The sequence below is a fragment of the Cervus canadensis genome, chromosome 3 (assembly GCF_019320065.1).
Source record: "Cervus canadensis isolate Bull #8, Minnesota chromosome 3, ASM1932006v1, whole genome shotgun sequence".
Lineage (NCBI taxonomy): Eukaryota > Metazoa > Chordata > Mammalia > Artiodactyla > Cervidae > Cervus > Cervus canadensis.
The window spans coordinates 11383339-11396318 of record NC_057388.1 but is presented as its reverse complement, the minus strand read 5'-3'; the positions used below and the strand labels follow the sequence as shown (position 1 = coordinate 11396318).

Sequence of the window (12980 nt, the reverse complement as noted above, 5' to 3'; positions counted from 1 at the left end):
TGGTCTTTCATGAACAGGAAACTCATTCATGGAAACAGGAGAGAAGGCAGAGGGTAGAGGCACTTCCTACCCTTCTCTGCTCAGAAGTCACCTTATCAGTGATGCCTCCCCGGGCACCCCTTTCTTAAAGGGCACCTCGGTATGCCTGGTCTATGCCTTTCCCTGCCTTACTGTTCTCCACAGAGGATGTGCATCCCCATAATGCAAACACGCATCACCCACAGCATATTTTTATGATATATTTACTGATTGCTGGCACATAACAGGTACTCAGTGTCAGTCAAGAGTCTGGAATGAATGTGGTGCTGAAAGAGAAGCTTGATATGCAAATATCTGATGGAGCCACGTGGCGGTAGTCAGGAGAGAATAAACTTGTATCTTAAGAGGTTCTAATCACAGCCCTCCCTTCCTTTTGTGCCTTTTCTGGCTGAGTCACAGTGATCAAGTTACGGAACCCCTCTGAGTCACAGGATTAGGACCTTGTTAGCACAAAGTGAGCCTACCTCAAAGCCTGGCTCTCCTTTCCCACAGCTCTCCGTTTCCTCCGACCTGCCTATTCTCCCCTTTCTGCCCTCTCTAGGCAGCTAGTTCTCTTTAAAGCGTCCGGGGCGCGCAGCACCAGGCTGCAGGCACTGACCCCAACCAAGTTCCCGCAGTCCCGGAGCAGGGCGGGCGGGGAGCTGCGCCCGGGGAAGGGGAGGGGCCAACCCCCGAGCGGCCCTAGCTGCGGGTGCGCAGGGTCTCCACCCCTTCTCCCGTCTGTGCGTCCGTCCATCCTGCCGCCGCCTGTCCCAGGCCATGGCGAAGCTGTTGGTGCTCACCCTCTTGGGGCTAGGGCTGGCATTCTTCAAGGATCACCGGTCTTCTTATCTGTGAGTTGGGTAGCAGCCCACCCCTGTCCTGTCTGTCCTATCCACTAGTCAGACCCGGGACTCTTCCCCCCTCACCCCCCACTCCCAAGCTGGCTCCAGACTCTTAGAAAATCAGAAGGCAACTGCTGGATGTACATCCCAAAGCGATTTCATAAATATCCAACTTTCCCCAACCACCGAACACCCTTGCTCACGGCCTGGGAGAGAGGCTAAGGAGACGACTGTCCTTGGTGTGAGTGGCCAAGCTGTTGTCACACACCAATTAATTTTTCATAAATACTGATGTATCTTGGCGACAGATTCACTTCTCAGATTTGCTGCAAAATAAATAACCAGATTGGAGGGGGCCCCTGATGTTGTGAGAATTAGGGAAGAAGCTCCAGCCTCAGCTGCCTGGCGGTGGCAGAAAACTTCCCAGCTTGGAGATGCTCAGTTTGAGGGCTCGCTGAGAGACAGAAAACTCCCGTGTGCAGTGGGGCAGATGGGAAGGAACGGGCACGAACATGGCCACCTGCTCCAGTGGAGATGTGTCAGGGTTAGAGGAGAGACCTTGATGTCCTGGTTTCTTGCTGTGTCCCTTCCATTGTAGGATCTCTCACATTTATTTTTCATGAATATCAGTGTATCTTGGCTACTCATCACCAAAACCTCATATAAGAAGCACCTAACAATGTGCTTGGGATATAGTAAGTATTTAATAAATGTGTCCTGCTTCCCTTAAAGGGAAAAGTGCCCTGCTTAGAAGTGTTCTGCTTCCCTTAAAGGTTTTATAAATCTTTAAGTACTATACAAGAGGGAAAAGTTTTCTAAGAAAGTATCAGTAGTTTCATAACTTTTTAATAGGGGTTCAAAGTCTAGAGATCATCCTAACCCTAACAATTAATCAGTAATACCTCATTATTGACTTTGAAGTAAAACATTACTAAAAATCAAACTCAACATTTTGGACTTTTGGAAAAAGATCATATGACCCTGTTGACTGTTTAGAAACATACATACATTCATTCAGAATAGGTTTTTGTAAATATTGGGATTTTCTTTTCTAATTGTTTGTTACTTTTGGAATCACAAACTTAGAAAAAAGTAAGAAACACAGTGATTTGGGATTTTTAATCATGTAAAAATTACAGTTTGTGGATTTTCACTAATCATGATACTATTTGTTGTCAAAGAAGAATATATACTTATATACATTATGCATTATATATAATATTAATACATATATGTAAATACATTATATATGTGTGTATATATATGCATATATATACATATATACATAAAATATAGCTTTACCACTACTACCCTAAAAAGTTTCTCTCTCAACATGAAGTCTTAGCCTATTTGAGCCAGCATTAATATTTCCCCAAGTTTGTTCCTTGGAACGCACACAAGTCACAAAACATGCTCTATAAAAAAAATAGGTTCCTTAGACAAAGTAAATTTGGGAAATGTCTATTACAGCCTTTTCCTAGAGATTGACAGTGCATTCTGGCACATTGAACACTTTGAAAAGTCCTTCAGTAACAAATACACAAAATGTTTTTGCTTTGTCATTTCACAGACTTACTTGCCCACATCCTTTATTCCCTTTCTTGGTACCACCTGTATAACTCCTGGGATACAGTTTGAGACCAATTATTCTATATCACTGATTTGCACCAAGACTTCAATTTCAACAGAAGTTGAGGTCTGGCCGTGGGCAGCAGGTTTCTGGACCCCCAAGCCTGACTGTGATTAGTCTGAAGGGACCAGAGCACACTAAGGTCATAGCTTAACATAATCAGTCTCTGCACGTCCCCTTGGTAGCCTTGCCTGTAATTAGGGCGCCTCCCAGAGCCACTTTGCCATGGGCACGCTGCAGTGGGAAGACCAGGTCTGGTTTGGAGAACTCCCTGTTTTACTTTCACCACCTGGGTCTAGCATGTGGGGAGGGAGCCTCAGTCCTTTAACTTCTGGCTGTAATCAGATGACTGAGAAGGGAAAGAAAGTGGCCATGGGGTGCACCTGTGGTTTTTGAATGAAAAAGAGGGCTAGAACAGAGAGCAGAGTAGGAATAATGTGCAGCTGGGAAGATGGGTGACTCAGTGGTAAAGAATCCATCTGCCAATGCAGGAGATGCAAGAGATGCAGCTTTGATGTCTGGGTGGAGACGATTCCCTGGAGAAGGGAATGGAAACCCACTCCAGTATTCTTGCCTGGGAAAGCCCATAGACAGAGGAACCTGGCGGGCTACAGTCCATGGGGTTGCGAAGAGTCAGCTATGACTTAGCAACTAAACAACAGGACGACGGGTGGTTATGGGGATGCAGGGTGGTGCAGAGCCTTCAAGCAACTCAGATGGGGGAGGAAGGGAAAGTGGACCGACCATGGACCACTGAGCATCACCTGGAGCTCCCAGGACTAGTACAATCTCAGGCCCCACCTCGCACTATTGAATCAGAACTAGTCTTATTTCACAAGCTCCTCAGGGGATTTGTATGCAAATCTCCAAAGTGAGACAGGAGGGAAGGGGGTGCGCACAAGCTTTGAAAGAACCACTTAGCTGTTTAGGACGGGACAAAAGTCTGTCCAAGGGATAAAACCTAATAGACTCAACATGTTGGAAGCTTCAACTTCCAGCCATTGGAGCCTCATTATGCACTCCTTGTAGTAGGTTAGCATATGCAGAGAGCCACGCCCACAGGCGCCATGATAGTTCTGAGACTGACCATAGAAAGCCAGGAAGTGGGTGGTGACCCAGTGCCTGGAGATCCCCTACCCTTTCTTGAAACTGCTGGAATAATCCTCCCACTTGTTAGCATATGAAATCACCCAGTCCATAAAAAGTAGCCACCCGCCCTGCGCACCGCCTCCCCCTTGCCTTCCAAGATGGCGGCATTCTGTCTCAGCCTTGTGTGTCTCCTCTCTCGACTCTGGCTCGCTCTTGCCGTCTTTCCTGCCCGGAGCCAAGCACCCTTACTTGGGAGCCCGTCTCAGGAGCTCGCCGGAAACCTGAGACACGACCATCCTCTCACGCCCCATTGCCTGGCAACTTCTTTACAAAGGCTATTAATAAATCTACTTCTTACCTTTCACTTTGCCTCTCCTGAACTTCATGAAGTCCGGAGACTAGGTGCGCGGTTTCAGTCAGAAGATTGCGGGTTGGAGTCTCACATGAGGTTCACCTGGGCTCCTGTCTCCCACGTGAGGCAAGATTGTGTTCGAATTCCCACCTGAGGTGTGCGGTTTAAAAAGGACATTCAAATCCTGCAGGGGCCCCCCGCCCCCAACTCAGAACCAGATAAAGAGAGCCTAGAGGATCAGTAAATTACCTTGATCCGCATTTTAGAGATAAGACCTCTTAATTTCAGTGAAAATCATGAATCTGTCCAAGGGAGAGAAGGGAAAAGATTATACGCTGAGGCCAGCAGCAAGGTCGAGGTGAATCCTCGGAGGAGATACATCTTTTTTTCCCCTCAGAGATGTGGCGTGTGGGACTAAGGTAGGTTCGCAAGAAGTTCTATAGTCCTGGAGCTGGAGGGAACTCATGGACGGATACTAGATGTGTCTTGAGGGGTTCCCAGATACTTCTGAGGTGACAGCAGCACAGAGGAAGGAAATAAGGGCTCTCCTTTGGATTAGCCGTCTTTCCCGCCCGTCTGTGCCTACGGCCGCTGAGGTTTTGTAGACTGCTCACTGCGCAGGCGCACTGCATTTGCCCACTGCACTTCCGGTGCACTACGACGTAAACAGTGCCCCCTGGTGTGTGGAATGTTGACTATGCATCTCTGGGGCAACTTCCTCATTTCTTAAATTGCTGGTGCTAGTTGTCAATAATCTGCCTCCCAAATGCAGGAGACATAAGAGACACGGGTTCAATCTCAAGGTAGGTTGGGAAGCTACCCTGGAGGAGGAAATGGCAAACCCACTCCAGTATTCTTGCCTGGAGAATCCCATGGACAGAGGAGCCTGGGGCCTTCCGTCCGTAGGTTCACCAAGAGTCAGACTCGACTGAAGCAGTTTTGCAGGACGTAATGCGTGAAACTCTTTATTACAAGGAAACACCAAAGCGAGCCTTTATTAATAGCGTTAATATTTCTGCTACCCCCGTGCCCACTCCAGGCAACACACTCTAGTGGGAAAAGGATAGTGGGGGATTCCAGCAGACCTGGGCTGGACCTGTTCTTCAGCTTTCAGGTCACTTTGTTACTGACCTGGATTCTTGGGCCTTTTAACCAACAGAAATTGATAACAGGTCAGAGGAGAAATTTAGGTAAGGTTTTTGGGGAGACTCGTGCTGCAGCACAGGGAGTAAAAACAAGTAACAGCTTCCCTTGCTCGCTCCTTGATTGGGGAGCAATCTGGTCCCTTAAATGGGGTGGGAGTAAGTGCCAACCCAGCGGTCAGGCCACGGGGGTGGCTGGGGTGGTTGGCTGACCTGCTTGATGGAACTGTGTGTAGGAATCATGTGCAGTACCCTGCTTTTCTCTGACAACTTATAAGTGGCTGTTGGATTTTTGGTCCTTTTTGCATCATGTTGATCATTTGTTCCAACTGCGTCTGCATACAGTTCTTTTTAGTCCCTTATAGTTTTTCTTCTGTTGCTCTGGGAGATGTTTGTCCAGGTGCAAGCATTGTAGCAAAGAGTTCCCGGTGTCAGCGTGCCTCAACTTTACCATCTTGAACCTGTTTCTCCACCTTAATATTATGGGCTCATAATACCTATCACAGTAGGTATATGTATAAAATCTGGCCCATGAAAGATACTCTGTAAATGTTAGTTTTTATTATTGCCATGTGCTATAATCTATCTATGAATGATCCACTAAATGAGTGAAATTTGAATATATGTTATGGTAAGACCTCACTGAAACCCTAGGTTAAGAACAAATAATTCACTGGTCCTCCTCTATCAATGCAACCAACATCACCTTCTCCATCTGATGCACTAGCCTGCTAATTCCACAAAACAATTCGCAGACGTCTCCCAAGTAATTTCTTTTTTACTGGAGCTCTGTGTACTTGTGCAAAGTCACAGGACTGAATAGGATGCAGTATTCGGTCACAGATTTCAGAGTTTAGTGTTAGCAATGAGACTACAAACTGATTATCACAAAACAATATGGAAAGAGACTCTGTAGATGTATATGTGAAGATTTGTGAGGATAAATGAAGGGGGTACTAATCCTATCATGAAAGATCAGGAGGAGTTGCAGACTGGTCATGAGTAGGAAGCTTGCAGGTGGATTAGCAGGAAGGACTAGGTGGAGGGAAAACTTGCATGAGCAAGTGATGTAGAGAAGAGGATTCTTGATGTCATGGTACCTGATTTCAAATCCAAACTCCAGGGCTTCCCTGGTGGCTCAGTGCTAAGAATCTGCCTGCCAGTGCAGGAGACATGGGTTCGATCCCTGATCTGAGTGCGAAGATGCCACATGTCGTGGAACAACTCAGCCTGCGCACCACAACTATTGAGCCTGTGCTCTAGAGCTTGGGAGCCACAACTCCTGAGCCTTTGTGCTGTAACCGCTAAAGCCATCACACCCTGGAACCCGTGCTCCACAGCAAGAGCAGCCCACACACCACAACTCGAGAGTAGCCCCCACTTGCTGCAACTAGAAAAAGGCCTGAGGAGCAACAAAGACCCAGCAAAAAAGATAAAACAAACAGGTAAAATCATAACAAATTTCAATTCCATCCTTTTAAGGATTAGTAGGTCCCAATAAGAAATATTGAAGAATGAGGAGTGTGCAGTGGCAGAAGATAGTCCCGTGAGGGTACATATGGCCCAAGGAAAGTTCCAGAATGGATTTCTTAATGCAAAGCTAAAGATCCTTACTTTCTTTTGTAAGGAGCTGCCATGTATTTGCAAAGAATAATTCATAGTAGGGAGTATGTGTTTTCTGGCCAGAGTTCAGCAGCTTATTAATCAGTGACACATCACGAACATTGAACTTTGTCCTTTAGACCTGGAACATTTGGACTTAAGCCCTTGACAAGATATTTCCTGATAATTGAAAGTAAAATAGAAAAACATGAGCTGGACTATCGTAACACAATCTGCTGTCTTTTGGCATTTCTTCCAGCTTTTTGGAAGTGGTAATACTGGTAAATTTTGCTGGGCAGAGGACTGAGGGTGATCTTTGCATTCATACTTGGGTTCCAACCCCAGCTCAGCCACTTCATAATTTTGTAGACTTGAAAAGCCAGTTAATCTTCGTCACCTGTGAAACAGGGAAAATAATATCTCAGGGAGAGCTTTGAGGGTTAAAGCAGAGTAATTGCAGTGCCTGACCTACAGTAACAATGATTAGTCTGTTGAGATTTGGGCTTCCCAGGTGGCACTAGTGGTGAAGAACCCACCTGCCAATGCAAGAGACATGAGACTTGTTTTCAATCCTTGGGTCAGGCAGATCCCCTGGAGGAGGCCATGGCAACCCACTCCAGTATTCTTGCCTGGAGAATCCCACGGACAGAGGAGCCTGGTGGGCTACAGTCTATGGGGTCACACAGAGACAGCACCCACTCATGGCCACAAATTTGAACCAAAAGCAGCTGAGTGCTGACTTAATGCCTCCTTACCTACAACTGGCTCCCTTTAGCTGTGATTATTCTGCCTTTTCCAGGTTAGAGATCAGCTTCCGTGAGAGAGAGAAGCCTGAGTAAGAACAGAGGCTAATGATTTCTGCATTTGTCTGTCTCCTGTGAGCACATCACACTTACTGAACCTTGCAAGCCACGGAGCCTCTTCTTCCTGTGTGATTTTGACTCCAATATGGCTATCCTTGGCATTTTTCTCAAGTCTTGACGCACTCACTGATGGCTTGTCACTGACTCTCTTCTTCTGTGTCCCTCTTTGTATTGTCCTTGATTATGACCTCTTGTAAACCTGTCTTTTGAGTTCCTTGGGGCACTCTGTACATATTCGCTAAGCTTTCTGTAAAGCTGTGTTGTCAAATGGTGGATCACAAAATCAATGTAGTAAATTATGATCAGTTCAGTTGATCAGCCCTTATTTATTTATTTTTATTTTATTATTTTTAAAATTGAAGAATAGCTTCCCTGGTGACTCAGATGGTAAAGAATCTGCCTGCAATGTGGGAGACCCAACTTTGATCCCTGGGGTGGGAAGAGCCCTTGGAGGGGGAAATGGCAACCCACTCCAGTATTCTCACCTGGAGAACTCCATGAACAGTGGAGCCTTGTGGGCTACAGTCCATGGGGTCACAAAGAGTCAGACACGACTGAGCGACTCACATCGTTGGTTTATGGTATTATACTAGTCTTTCAGGTACACAGCATAGTGAGTCAATATTTTATAGATTGTACTCCATTTGTAGTTATAAAATATTGGCTATGTTCTCTGTGTGGTATAATATATCCTTGTAGCTTATTTATCTTAAAGATCATAGTTTGTACCTCTTAATCTTCTTCCCTTATATTGCCCCTCCCCATTTCCCACTCCCATTGATAACCACTAGTTTGTCCTCTGTATCTGTGAGTCGGTTTCTCTCTTGTTATCTTCGTTCATTTATTTCTTAGATTCCACACATAAGTGATAATATACAGTATTTGTCTTTCTCTGCCTAACATTTCAGTAAGCCTAATACCTTCCAGGTCCATCTATGTTGTTGAAATGGCAACATTTCATTATTTTTCTATGACTGTGTAAAATTCATACATGCACACACACATATACACATTACATCTTTACCCACTGATCTGTTGGTATACTTAGGTTGCTTCTGTATCTCGACTATATCTTGGTTATTGTAAATTATGCTGCTATGAACACTGAGGTGCAGGTATCTTTTCAAATTAGTGTTTTCATTTTCTCAGTACATATATGCAGGTGTGGAATTGCTGGGTCATATGGTAGTTCTTTCAGCTTTTTGAGGCACTTCCATACTGTTTTCCACAGTGGCTGTACCAATTTATATTCCCACCAACAGTGGAATAGTGTTCCCTGTTTTCCCAAACCCTCACCAATATTTTTTTTTGTATTATCAGTATCGTTAAATAAATGAAACAATTGAATAGAAAAATTAAGACTGTATCACATTGCTGAGGGGAAGTATCCTTTCACGAACTTTGTTTCAGGTATGTGTGTATGTATGTGCTGCCACCAAATAAAATGCTTTTCCTAATGTGGGTCTTAGTCTGAAAAGCTGATAAAGCTCCAGACTTGCCCTTTTATTTCTTTACTGCAAACTTTTGTGACTATAATGTCAAATTTCCATTGTTGGAATACCTCTTTCTTTCTCAGTCATGGAGGCAGATCACAACTTGCCTTTGAAGTCTGCTTTCCAAGTTCGTGTCCATCATTCAGGGACCACGCTCTCCTTGCAGCCAGGCTTTCCTTGTCTGTCCATTCACCTCTGGATCTGTAGCATTCCGACTGGTAGATCTCTACTCCATGCTAATAATGAACTGTGGCATTTTAACAAAGCTGATTTCTAGATCTCACTGCTAGCCTCTTAAGCTCAGACCCTATTAGAGGGTGAAAATGCTAGCTAATGACATAGTAGTAGGACTAGTGGGAACACCCTACAATTTTTTCTGAATGAAAAGATGGAAGATCAGTCACCTCCAAATTCGTATTATTTTATACCAGGTTGTTAACAATTTTATTCAGTGTCTAGTCACCCCTTCACCCATCCTCTTCCTTCTATGAGAGGAAATTATCAGTAAGGCAAGTGAGAGACTTCTCCGCCTGACTATCTTTAGTCAAATAAGATTTCTAGGGCTGGTCGGATAAGCATTGCTACTCACTCTGGCTGTATTGTATCATTGTTGTCATTGTTCAATCACTAAATCCTGTCGGCCTCTTTTCGACCCCATGAACTGCAGCATACTATCCTTAGTTCTCAAAAAAAAAAAAAAAAAAATGTTTATTCTCTTGGCTGAGCTAATGTGGAGATCCATTTCTTTCAAATGCCGCATCAACAACAGCTCTGTGCTACGCGCCCAGGCAGCCTGCTGGTGCCTGCTTCCCACAGCTGTTCTTTTTTCCTTTGTCCTTGACTCACATGTTCCCCAGGATGTTTATGCATTCCAATTTAATAAATTACTTGTGTGTGTGTGTGTGTGTGTATGTGTGTGTGTGCACGCGCGCATGCCCACGTGCGTGCGATGCCTTTAAATACACTGGCCTTGGGTAGGATTTCTGAAGTTATAAATCCTTTAAGCACACCTGCATTTTTCAAGTAACACACCTGAAATCAGGTGCCCAGTCCAGGCTTTGGGACCACACTGGGCAGACGGCAGGAGGCCTATCTGTCAGCAGCCAGATGGAATCAAATTGGACCCATGTTGTTATTTAACCCCAGCGTCCACTTAGGGCTCCTAGCATGGTTGATGAAATAGTTCCTGTTCTGCCAAAGGGCACAGAGCCCTGAAGAGGACACTGCACATCTTTGTGTCTCTACGCAGGGCTTCCCGGGTGGTGTAGTCTTCAAGAATCCACCTGCCCACAGGAGACCCAAAAGATGCGGGTTCAATCCTTGGGTCAGGAAGATCCCCTGGAGAAGGAAATGGCAACCCACTCCAGCATTCTTGCCTGGAGAATCCCATGGACGGAGGAGCCTGGTGGGCTACAGTCCATGGGGTCACAAGGAATCAGACACAACTGAGCACACAGCACATCTACCCACCTCTGCTAAGTGTACACTAAACGTTGTGCCCAGGGGCCCCGTGTGTCTTGCTCAGGCCTTGTCTGATAGAATTGCTCAGGTTTCAGGGACCACTAACCCTGGGGTTGAAACCCAGGCAAAATACAGTTAAGGAGAATTTTACTGGCTACTTACTTTTGCAACTTAGTTAAATTTCTGGATAGTTTTATGCATATTTTATTCCTTTTTTTCTTTTCTTTTCCAGAGCAAGAATGAACGCTTCCCGAGAAGTAAAATCGGTAGAACTTCCTAACTGTAAATTAATAAAAGGAATAGGTAAGCATTTGAGAAGAGGAAGTATTATCAACTGATAATACTGCACTTGAAGTATTACTTTGTGAGTTATTTGATTAATACACCTATTTAATTCTGTTCAAAAATAAGACTACTAGCCAGGAGAGTATTATCAAGTCAGTAGTTAGTTGTAAATACCAGATTACTTGACCTTTGGCTCTACCAACCTGTCATCAAGGGGTTTGACCGCTTTTTGATTATTTGTTTTTCTTTGGTTCATTTAGCAGAAACTGTAGTCAGGAAGCATTTGATTTTATGGTAACATAACCTGAGCAGATGGCAGAGGAGGGACAGAAGGAGAAAGAGTAATGAGTAAAGAACATAATGTTTATAAAGACCTCACACACCTTTGCAGTTACCACAGGGCTTTCCTTATGCATTTCTCTTTTAATATCTGGGAGGCAAAATTTTCCCAGAAGCTCTCAGTAGATTTCCCCTCAGATCTCATTAGTCAGAGCTAGACAACAGGCTGGTGCCCTAGCTGCAAAGGAAGCTGGGAAAGTAATTAGGGGGCCTCCTTTGTGGGAGGCAGGCCCCTCAGCAAAGATAAAAAGGATGGGGTAACAGAAGCTGGTAGACAGCCAGCAGGGAGGCTCGGAGGACTCAAGTCTCCATCTGGTTTCAACCAATCAGCTTTGTTATTTGAAAAGAACTTGTTTGACATTTATGCTTTTGTTATGTTTGAGGGTTTGTTTGTTTTTTTTAGAATCATTTATCTCAGTTGAGGTTAGAAAGGCTAGATCACATGATTTTATGCAAATAGCATCAATTAGCTTGGTCAGATATCATATAGTGCAATCATTTTTTCTAAAAAACAAGCATGATATTGATATTAAATATCACTGGGTATTTGTAAAATTAATACCAAATAAAAAATCACATATGTCTTGAGATTGATTGAAATTCAAAAAATTTACATGTGTTAAAGCATAACTAACTTGGTGAGTTATTTATTGTTACTTGTAAAGGCATATTCAGCATATGAAACATATCCTCACTTTAACCAAAGCATTTGAAATTTGCTTGTGTTTCCAATAGGGCTTTTCAAAGAGTTTATTTGATTTGGAATGATTAGGTGTCAACATGTATGGGGAGTTTACTCTGTGTCTTTAAAAATTGCAAGCTATTTTCAAATTACTATACCTTTTGTACCTCTGGTGAATTTCCATGAAATTTAAGAGATTTCAGACTCTGAGAAAAAAGTTCTAGTTCATGAATTTAAAACAAATATATTAAGTGTAAATTTTAAATACAATTTATTATATGAATCTCATAAATAACCATATGAATCAGTTTGAATAAATAAAGGAAAGAATGATTTATTCTGAACCTATCAAAGAAGAACTAAATATGTAGCCCCATTTTCAAGTTAGGGGTGATGAAGAAAAGGCCCCCTGACTTCCTGCAACAGTCTAAACAATCTGTGCTGTCTATACTCTCTTTTGAAGAAACTGGCGCTGAAGACTTGGAGATACTTCATAATGGACTTGCTTTCATTAGCGCCGTAAGTGTTCCCTTTCATTTCCTGGGATCTGAACCATTTTCTAGGACCAGCAGCTCGCCTTTCATTTCAGCCTTCTTTATACCAATGCCCATCTTCGAATAAAATGAGCGGTGATATGGTTCAAAAAACAACCTGTGTAGGCATACTGGTGTTAGATTATGATCATGTATGTTCTATGCATGTTTGTATTCCTGTGTGTACACTGGACTCCTGGATTCCCTTCTCTTCCACGGTGACAATTTGAGTCCAGTGAGTTCAAGAATGGCTTCCCATTCATCTGTCTATTCCTTGAAGAACATAAGCAGTGTAGTCAAATAACTGCTGAATTGAGAGTGTGTGTGTGTGTGTGTATGTTCCCCCTCACATATCATTTAGATTTTAATCCTTCTTTTTACACTTTTTGGAATAAGCCTTTTAATTTTAAAATGTTAGTAGGTCATGCCACAATCCCAAACTTCTGGAAAGAAGAGCCATCTTGTTGTTGAAACTCTCTTGCATACAATTCATTGTGGTAGATGATATAGCTCAAAAACAAAAGTCATCACCCTAATGAAGGATAACAGAGTTGATAGGATACAGTATTCAAGTCATCCAGCCACTGAAAATTCTTTGCTGCCTGTTGTAGTTTATTTAATCCAGTTTTCTCCTATGAAGACTGAT

General features: G+C 43.6%; 1 protein-coding gene across 1 annotated transcript in view; it reads left to right on the top strand.

Annotated features, from left to right (window-relative positions):
• Positions 1-714: 714 nt before the first annotated feature.
• Positions 715-12980, top strand: part of PON1 (paraoxonase 1) — a 31487-nt gene continuing 19221 nt past the window's right edge. Inside the window, exons 1-3 of the mRNA XM_043462644.1 lie at positions 715-872; positions 10728-10798; positions 12265-12320. Coding sequence (XP_043318579.1) covers positions 799-872; positions 10728-10798; positions 12265-12320 — 201 coding nt within the window. The 5' untranslated portion in view covers positions 715-798. The remainder of the gene's footprint in view (positions 873-10727; positions 10799-12264; positions 12321-12980) is intronic.